This window comes from Lipotes vexillifer, unplaced genomic scaffold (genome assembly GCF_000442215.2).
Source record: "Lipotes vexillifer unplaced genomic scaffold, Lipotes_vexillifer_v1.1 scaffold1010, whole genome shotgun sequence".
Taxonomy (NCBI): domain Eukaryota; kingdom Metazoa; phylum Chordata; class Mammalia; order Artiodactyla; family Lipotidae; genus Lipotes; species Lipotes vexillifer.
The window spans coordinates 16,189-25,613 of NW_006794157.1; the positions used below are offsets into that span (position 1 = coordinate 16,189).

Here is a 9,425-nt window from a genome sequence, read left to right on the forward strand (position 1 = left end):
GGCCCGGGGCACGACCCCGTGTCCCCTGCATCGGCAGGCGGACTCTCACTCAACCACTCACCGGGGAAGCCCCACATACATGATTTATAAACACACACAGGTGGTACAGTTCAGCATTTTTTTTGGTAAAAGGGATTCACAATCAAAAATGTTTGGTGACTTCTGATCTAGAGGTGATAGCAGCACCACCATCAGGGAGCTTGTTAAAAAAGCAGCCCCACCCTGGGTCCATTCCGGATAGCACCTGGAGCCACCTGTGGAAAGACAAAAGCCTCCTACACGTGTTACCTGATTCTGCAGCACCACAGTGACTGGCCGCTCTGAGGAGCCAGGTGGTTGCAGCATGAGTCCCTGAAGTCCTTGGAGGAGTTCATGGAAGGTCAAGCGGCCGATACATTTGCCCAGAGGTTCAAATAACGTTTGCAGGGCCTGCAAGAAGGTCAGTAAGGGCCTCTCTCTGACTCCTCGACAACTTCACCTCTGGTCTCTTTCCGTGCTCACCTGCCTCTGGCCCCTTCTGGTCAGGTCAGACCTACCAGGCCTATCACCACTCAGGTGTCTCCATCCCTAACACTGGTCCCTCAATACCCACTTGTCTAGGATGCCTTCCCTAAGCAAAGTAGCTATGCAGGCTCACCACTTAACAGGGGGCCCTGAGCTTCTCAGCCTCCAGAGCACATTCACACCTGTGTAACCATAGGCCTGTGGGTTTTCCTTTCTTCATTTGCCTGAAGATGATCAGCTGTTCCTGTGGTAGTTTGTTCTGTAAGCCCCTCACCTGAGGGGAGCAAGGTCAACACTCCTCAGGGCCCAGCACCTGCTCTGGCTTCTCTGGGGGAGGGCATTGGGAGGAGGAGGAAGGGGGAGAGGAGGAGGAAGACACATCCCTAACTCATCCACAAGACCGTCCTCTTCTCCACGCGATGCCACAGTACCTGATCAGCCACATCCCTCTTGACAAGGAGGGGCAGATGGCGGGTGATGGTCAGAAGAAGGCTGACAGTTCGATCCCGGGGCAGAAAGGGGAGCAGCCGGGCCACTAGGGCTTTTCCCTTCCTCACGGAGAGCACCTGCAGGAAGCCATCTGCTGCCTCCCTACAGGTGACATAGGAGAGCATTGCAGGGATCCGCATAGAGCAAAGGGCCACAGGCCAGAAAGGAGAGGCAGAAGCTAAGCCACTATCTTTGCTGAGCCGTCCCTTCCTGGGCTGAGGTGTGACCCTCCCACACTCACTCCAGATTATTCTGTTCCTGGGTCTTTAAGGCCTGGAAGAGCTTCTCAAGCTGGCTGCTCTGCTGCTCACAGGGCTGTGCAGGCCCATCCTTCTGGCCCTCCTCTATCTCTAGTAACTGAAGGAACAGCTGGGAATGTGAGGGTGGGGAGAGAGGAAGAAGGGGTCAATGTGAGTATATCCTGTTCTCAAGGGAGGTAAGGAATTCACTGCTAAGCCTGATGTCTCACCTTCTCAATCCGGTACAACACCTGAAGCCTCTGACTGCTTGCAGCTCCTGTCTCCTAGAGAAAAAGTCCCTGGCTGTTAGCCACACCTCCAGCCCAAACCTAGGTGAGCTAGAACGTGATCTGGAAAGGCTAGACCACAAAGCCCGATCACTCTTGTTCCTCACTCTTAGGTCACAACCTGAACTCAAGCATGAGAGTGTTCCAGACCTTTCTCCAAAACAGGGGAGAGAAAAAGGCTGTAGGAAGATAATGCTCCTACCTGCTCTTGAGTTCCATGGGGCACAGCATCAATAGCTCGGCGAGGGCTAAAACACGTTGATACAGCTACCTGGCCCAGGGAACCCTCGATTCGAACCACTGCATGGAAGGAGTCAGACAGGCACGTGCCCCTCTGCTTTCCACCTGTGTCTACCCGGCTGTCCACCCCAACCCAGCAGGTCAGCCCCGGTCCTACCTGACTCATAAGCCTCTGCCTTCTGAATGTAAGGTGTGACCAGCTTGAAGGACTCAAACCTGCTCCTTCGCCCAAGCAGCTCTTCATCTGCCTGCTTCTTCTCTAGTTTCTGATAATATTCCTGAGAGTCCATGGATTAGTCAAAGGTATACTCATTGGCTGAACTTAGAGTTAGGGCTCTGCAATGCAACCTCTTAATATACTCTTGCCTACAGCATTCATTCCAGAAATGCTCCTGGCACCTTAGGGCCTTATAGTAGCCACTATAATGCACCTTAAAGCACCCTAGGCCTCGTGCCACCTGTTTTAGGGTCCCCATCCTAAGGACTTGAAGAGCTAGTACCACCACCAGATCTGATGGAAAGGCAGAGAGCAGGGCAGAGAGCAAAGCAGAGAGCCAGGAAGCAAACGTGTCCCAGGGTCTGCAACCTTCCTGCAATCGTTATTCCAGGTTACACATGGGACACCGCTATCCTTCCCCCTCCCCATTTTAATTTGGTGATCCTACCTGTGCTCTCCAAAATCAGTTATCTGATGGTACGAAGACCAATCAGCAGCTGAAGTACAGAGAGAACACGACTTCAGTTGGCCTCTAGGCCAGTTCTACGCTTGTGAGGATTTGTGCAGCAGCTCTAATATCTCAAGGAAGACTGTGAAATCCAGAACTAAAATAAAGCCAATGACTGAGAGACAAACAAGAATTTAAATACAGCTCCTTCATTGAGGAGCAATGTCTAAAAGTCAAGAGTGGAAGATTATCACATTCAAGCAATCCTGGTAGAAGGCAGAGGGTTTTGAAGCTGGTGGGAAGTAAAGGAAGAAAGTAATGTCAATAGGAAGGAGATAAAGGTGGAAACCTCAGTAAGGGTCTCATGGAGGTTGAAGAGAAATTGAAACACAACTTAGACAACCCAAAACTCATGGACAAAGGGCAGACAGGAAGCAGACAGAAAGGAGTCCAAAAGCCTGCCAGCATTTGTTCAATTCAAGAAATTGAATCCCATTACTTATAAAAGTTCCCTGTGTTTTAGATCTTAAAAAGTGTAAAGTAAGTAGATGAATGTTTATTTTAAACAAGTCATTTCTGAGAGAAACCAAAGTGTACAAAGATGAAAGAGTCCTCATTTGCCGACTGAATAGGAGAAATTCTCGGCAAAGGACGGAGACAGAAACCTCAGAGTGTGTTTGGGGAATCATAACTAATCCCATGTGGCTGAAATTTAGGAGAAGAAGGGGAAGGAGTTTGGATGTTAAGTGTAGAAATAAGACCCCCATCCTTTAGCAATCGTTCCTCCCACCTGAAGGGACGTGGCCACTGTGAGGGGAAGGGAGAATCTCAGAGGACCCATGGAGTCAGGCCCATTTGACGCCAAGGTCAGAGGCTGGGCAGAGCCCCTGGGGCTCACCTGGTAGTAATAGTCATCCAGGCGGGGGTTCTCACTCTGCAGCTGAACCATCTGCACTTTTACCACCCAGTCCTTCTCTTTTCGGGTCATGAGGTTAGCATAGGGGTCTGGCTGCTGAGACCAAGGCTTCTTGGCTGGGGGACTTCAAGCCAGGAGGAGTGTCCCTTTAGACCTACCCACCCCTGCCCCAGAGAACTCCCCCAAGGAGTGGAGAGCTCGGAGCAGGATGTTGGGGGAGGACAGCAGAGTGCAGAGGTGGGCCAGGGTGTGAGAGGCTTAACTGGTGGGGCTTTGGGGGAGGTGCTCTGTCACAAGGGAAACCCCAGCATGCAGGGGGCCCCCCGTAATCCTGCTTCTCCTCTCGGTTTTACCTTGGTGGTCGACCATGCTGCTGCTGTTGCTTCAAGATCCGTTGGTGCTGAGGGTGGAGCTGGGTCAGATGACTGGGAAGACATAGAAAGAAACTTGGGCTGGGTGGGAGCAAGCTCTCAGCCCCCCGCCCCCATTCCTTTAGCCTCTGGGAACCTCAGCCAGACATCTAAGGGACCCTACCTGCTTATGACCCTGCCCAAGCGTCAGCCACATGAAGCATCACTATCCTAGCTCAGCAGGGCTTACCTCCCCCTCCAGGATATGGTTTCCCCTGAAACTTGGCTACAGGAAATCCTGACACAATATAGAACCATTTGACCTGGTTGTCAGGACTTCTGAGTCCTACTCTCAGTTCTGCCGTGCTGGCTGACCTCAGATAGTCCCTGGGCCTCCATTTCCTTACCTGTGAGGGGAAGGAATTGCACTCTACCACATCCTTCTCTTAGTGAGTTTCTCTAAGTATTTTCTGTAGCAGCTGGTAGAGGGGCAGCCATGCCTCCCCTCACCCACTGCCTCCTGAGACTTCTGGAGAAGAGCTCAGCCTGTCCTGGACCCTGGGACACTGGGCACTCTGAACCAGTACCTGAGCCTAAGGGGCCACGAGGTCGACGGGCTGCAGAGGACAGATGGGTCTGGCGAGGGCAGTCGAGGTCCGAAGTGCGGGGCTGCAGTGCTGGTGCTGGGAAAGGCAGGCCGGAAAGGAAGTGGTGCCAGGTAGTCCAGGGTCTGAGAGAGGAATTTCAGGGTCTGGGAGAAGGGCATCTCCACCAACAAAATCCTGATTTTGCTGTTGACTGCCTTTCTGCCTCTATGGTCTCCCCTGCCTTTTCCTTCAATAACCTCACTCAACATTTTGCTATCTTGGGGCCCCTCGAGCCAGTTGTGAGGACACCAGACTGTGGATCCCATTCTTTTTTCCAACAGGTTTGTCACCTCCTAGGGAGCAACTCCACGGTCCCCGACAATGTGGAGGCCTGTGCTTTCCCCACTGTGTGTGAGTCAACTCCTGCCCTTTCCTCTCTGAGCGTTCACTCAGATCTTGTCTTTAGCCACTGGGGCCATGCTTAGCTCTTTTCGGACACCTCTGAAGCCCTCCTCAGTCTGCAATTCCCTTCTCTTCTCCCTGCTGGATTTCTGGCAATTGCTCTACCCCAGACCATATGGTCTTTCTAGCACTAGGCTCAGTGCTGCTTATATTCTGTAAGATGGAATAGTTTGTCCTTTTCATAGGAAGGCCAGCTGTCCCAGTACCACCTCTGTTGTTTACCAAGCTACCCCGCATAAGGGGCGTTTCCCCCTTCCTACTCACACTTCACTTTGGGCGCTGCATCTCCAAAGCAAGGTCAAGGGCCCAGTGAACATAACGGAAATAAGACACAGGCAGCATGCTGCTTCTCGACACCCAGACTATTTCTCACAGGATGGAGACTGGAGTGACTCACCTGCCACAGAAAGTGCAAGGAAGCAGGCGACATCCCCAGCACACCAGGGGCCTTGATTCCAGGGGAGCTGAGAAGACCTTTCTGGAATGAGACGGAGGAAGCGCTCTCTGGGATGAGCCCCTGGAATGAGCTGGAATGAGCCCCTGTGGCATCATCTACATTCACCTGTGTTAATGGGGAGAGGAGAGCAGCAGGACCAACCGTTTCCAATACCCAGGACAGTGGCAGCCTGGCCCTCCCTCAATTTCAAGGTCAATACAATCAGGACCCCTCTCCTTCCACTGAAGGGAAGCCAGACTGGCATCTTAGGAGTGTAGCTGAAGCAGGGTCTGAGTAACTTCATTTCTACATGGGACTCCTTTGGGTCTCTCCACCTGCTGGGGGAATCCAAGGGAATAAAGACCAGGGATGGACTGGGAAGACACAGGGGCCCAGGGTCAAAGATGACTCGCTTTCACCACCAGGAGCAGGGCCAGCATCTCTAGGTGATACACAGCCCTGCTAGGACCTGGATTCAGGTGAGGGCAGCATCAGAAACTAAGTAGGAGACAGAAGAAAGGAGGGAAGGAAGGAGAGAGTCTTTACTGGGGTTCAAGCCTGAAATAGAAAGTGTTAGCCCACCTAGAAAGGGGGGAAGAGGAGGAGAGAGATGTGTAGCAACAGTCTGTGAGATGCAGACAGTTCGGGACAACCCTCCCCCACGTCTTCCTGCCGTGGTACCTGGATGTTACGGACAGCGCTGAGGACAGCTGGATCCCCGAGATCATTCTCTTCCTCCTCCTCTTCCTCCTCCTCCAGGTCAGGGGCTAAATCTGGTTCCAGCTCCTCCTCCCTCTCTTCTTCATTTTGTTCCTCTACCTCCAACTGGGAGGCACACACCAGAGCTTCCTTAAGAGCCAAGGGGTCACAGGACTTGCCTGGGCTTTGGTTTAAGTGGGTGCCTGAGGAGGAAACAGACAGGGGTTCAGCTGGGAAGGGTCTGGTCTAGAGAGGATGCTTCGCTGTAGCACTTCTGTTCACAAGTCATGTCTCCAGCACCATCTTCAAACATCTTCTCTTGTTCTATGAGTTCCACTCAGCCTCACTACCCCAGGGCGCGTCTAACCATCCCCACTAGAGCAAACAGAACCTGGCAGGTGCCAATCGCTTTCACTTTCTTCATCCCCTCTTCCATTGCCTCATTAGTCCCGCCACAGGTTTCTCCACCTGCTCGCCTCCTCTGACAGCCCTTTCTGTGCCTCTTTGATTAACCAAGTTCCAGCTGCCCTGACTCATGACAATTTAACCCTAGTGGGCCAGGGATTTTTACATCTATCTGTTCATTTAATTCTCACAACAACCATACAAGGCCGGTATTGATCATTTTTCTCTGAAGGTGAGGAAAACACAGGGCCCATAAAAGTTATCTGTCACCATCATGATGTCGCTGGGAATCACTCCCAGCAATTCTGGACATCCAAACCCATGTCTATCCACTGAACCAGACCATCAAACTGCCGCACTCCCGGGCCTTTTATCAGATACAACAGACCACTTGGTGATACTACCTTGAAGGCATTTCATCTCTTCGGGCTGGCAGACTTGCTCCATGGCTGTTTCCTCTGGCGAGAGAGCACTGTCAGCCTCTGGAAGGTAAACCTGAGAAAAGGAAGAGACCCAGAGACCCTGTCCTGGGTAAGGATGGCGTGGCACCCAAACAGCCAAGGTCTCCCCCCAGCAAGGTTGTCAGAAAAGTTTTGACCCAGATCTCAAGGAGCAGGACCCTGGCCTCTCAGACTACCCTAAACCTCCACCCTCTGACCTCACTAGCCCAGCTCTAGGGAGCTGTCCTGCAAAGGGACAGAGAAGAGGAGCAGGGCTAGGAACTGGAGGTCACCACCAGCCTCAGTCTGTGCACAGGGAGGGGGCTCACAGAGGCCTGGGTGGCGACACCCACCCCAGGACTGTGGCTGTCCTTTCTGCTTAGCTTAGCCATGGCGGCCTGGGCCAGGTAGGCTTGCTGCCCCTGGCTTTAAGATTCCAAGCCCCTCCCCTGCTCCCCTGTTAAAGGGCCAGCATCCCCAACCACTGCATCCTGGTAGAAATGTCAGCACACAAACTCATGAGAAAGAAAACCCTTGAAAGGGCAAGAGAATTAAAGTGCATTTTTATCCATCCATGGCTGTGAGTACAGTTTATTGGGATCACTATTTGGGAGCAGATATTTAAAAAGAGGATCCTTGTTTTCTACACCCTTAATAGGAATTTTGTGAGGTTCTTTTCTCTTCAATCCCTAAGCTTTGCTCCATTAAATTGGATAGGAAATCCCTGGGTGGATCTTGAGGCAATTACTGAGCAGCCAAGTTCTCAGTGCTGCAGGGCAGGGTGCTTGTGGATCCCTAATGTCCACCTGGTGATGCTTGCCCTTCACCGTGTCCTTGAGTCCACTTGAGCTTGAGTCTACTAAGCACTCCTACTGAGGAGGGACCCCTGAGAATATAGAAGCCAGATCTTTGAGGTAAAAACACTTTTGCATGAGTTACACAGATAATCCCATATCTTCTTGGCCGCTTGCTGTAAATGGAAAACTGGTTCAGAAGCTCAGGACTGTAAAGAAAAGGAAACAAAAACAAGCACCTCAGGACTGCTGGTAGCAAAACCTGAGACCCATCTGCACCTCATCTAGCCCCTCAGTGATTCTGGGTTCTGTGCCCACATCCTGTGTCCAGCTGAAGCACACAGGCTTTACAGAACTTCTGAATAAAATTAAAAGTGAAGCTAATTCTCTACATTAAAAATGCAAGTTAGGGCCCTGATTCTTGGTGCCTCTAAAGAAAAATATTCTTTTTAAAAGTTTTGCTGTAGGTAGAACCATATGGGTGAGGGAAAAAATTTAAATAGCCTGAAAGTTATTGAAATCATTTTCAAATATCTAATTGGGTTCAGGCCTTTTTGGTAATGCTATTCAGCTGTTTCTCTCAATAACTCCCTAATCATTTACCCTGGTATTATTATCAAAATGGCCAAATGGTGGGCTTCCCTGGTGGCACAGTGGTTAAGAATCTGTCTGCCAATGCAGGAGACATGGGTTTGAGCCCTGGTCTGGGAAGATCCCACATGCCACGGAGCAACTAAGCCTGTGCACCACAACTACTGAGCCTGCGCTTTAGAGCCTGTGAGCCACAACTACAGTGCCCGTGTGCTACAGCTACTGAAGCCTGCGTGCCTAGAGCCTGTACTCTGCAACAAGAGAAGCCACTGCAGTGAGAAGCCTGCAGCACCGCAACGAAGAGTAGCCCCCGCTCACCGCAACTAGAGAAATCCTGTGCGCAGCAAAGAAGACCCAACACAGCCCAAAATAAAAATAAATTAATAAATTAATTTTTTTTAAAGGGCCAAATGGTGACTTTCAGGGTTCCAGAAGTGATTTATCAGGTTGTTATAGAGACCAGGTGTTGGGGGAGATTCAGTTGCTGTATGCAGAACTTTTTTTTTCTTTCTTTTTTTAAGGTACGCGGGCCTCTCACTGTTGTGGCCTCTCCCATTGCGGAGCACAGGCTCCAGACGCGCAGGCTCAGCAGCCATGGCTCACGGGCCCAGCAGCTCCGCAGCATGTGGGATCTTCCTGGACCAGGGCACGAACCCGTGTCCCCTGCATTGGCAGGCAGACTCTCAACCACTGCGCCACCAGGGAAACCCCAGAACTTCATTTTGAAGGCACTTCCTTGTACCAACTAGTACCAGAGCAGGTGGACTAGGGTTAGTCTACAAGATTACAGCCCTCTCTTGGCTGTTTGAAGTTTCACTTGGGACCTAGAGCCTTTCGTAAAAGTCCCTTCCCCTTTTAAAGTCTTATATGCGCGTCCCTTATATGCACATTTCCCTAACGCTCTCTCCATCCAAGCTGAGGACCGATGCTACCTGTAACTCCCTTTATGCTTTTAGTGGGCACTGAGTTCTTAACACATAATAATAGCAGTCTCTGTAGTTATTATTTTAAAATTCCTCACTATATTCCAAACTATATACAATATATATCCATGAAGGGATAGGCACCAAAGCTTAACAATGTTTCCTTAGGAGAAGACAGTGAGATGGGAAGAGACAGAGGAAGGCAACTTTCACTTTCACTCAGTAGACCTGTTTGTATTTTTGCAACAGACATACATTCATGTATCAGAATTGTAATTCAAAATAAAAAGTGCATGAAACACTGTGTTACTGCTGTTTATAGTTCTGTACTGCTTGATTTATTTTATGCCAGGTCTGTATGATTTTCCCAATAAAATCACCCTGACAATTGGAAGAGC

General features: G+C 50.7%; 1 protein-coding gene across 1 annotated transcript in view; it reads right to left on the bottom strand.

The window, feature by feature from the left end:
• Nucleotides 1-7,111, bottom strand: part of PATL2 (PAT1 homolog 2) — an 8,532-nt gene extending 1,421 nt beyond the window's left edge. The window contains exons 1-13 of the mRNA XM_007467030.1: nucleotides 7,049-7,111; nucleotides 6,684-6,774; nucleotides 5,857-6,077; nucleotides 5,137-5,217; nucleotides 4,278-4,420; nucleotides 3,694-3,765; nucleotides 3,323-3,464; nucleotides 1,917-2,037; nucleotides 1,722-1,819; nucleotides 1,463-1,516; nucleotides 1,235-1,362; nucleotides 936-1,095; nucleotides 289-429 (exon numbers count right to left, since the gene is read on the bottom strand). Of these exons, the coding sequence (XP_007467092.1) occupies nucleotides 289-429; nucleotides 936-1,095; nucleotides 1,235-1,362; nucleotides 1,463-1,516; nucleotides 1,722-1,819; nucleotides 1,917-2,037; nucleotides 3,323-3,464; nucleotides 3,694-3,765; nucleotides 4,278-4,420; nucleotides 5,137-5,217; nucleotides 5,857-6,077; nucleotides 6,684-6,774; nucleotides 7,049-7,111 (1,515 nt within the window). The remainder of the gene's footprint in view (nucleotides 1-288; nucleotides 430-935; nucleotides 1,096-1,234; nucleotides 1,363-1,462; nucleotides 1,517-1,721; nucleotides 1,820-1,916; nucleotides 2,038-3,322; nucleotides 3,465-3,693; nucleotides 3,766-4,277; nucleotides 4,421-5,136; nucleotides 5,218-5,856; nucleotides 6,078-6,683; nucleotides 6,775-7,048) is intronic.
• Between the last annotated feature and the right edge of the window lie 2,314 nt (nucleotides 7,112-9,425).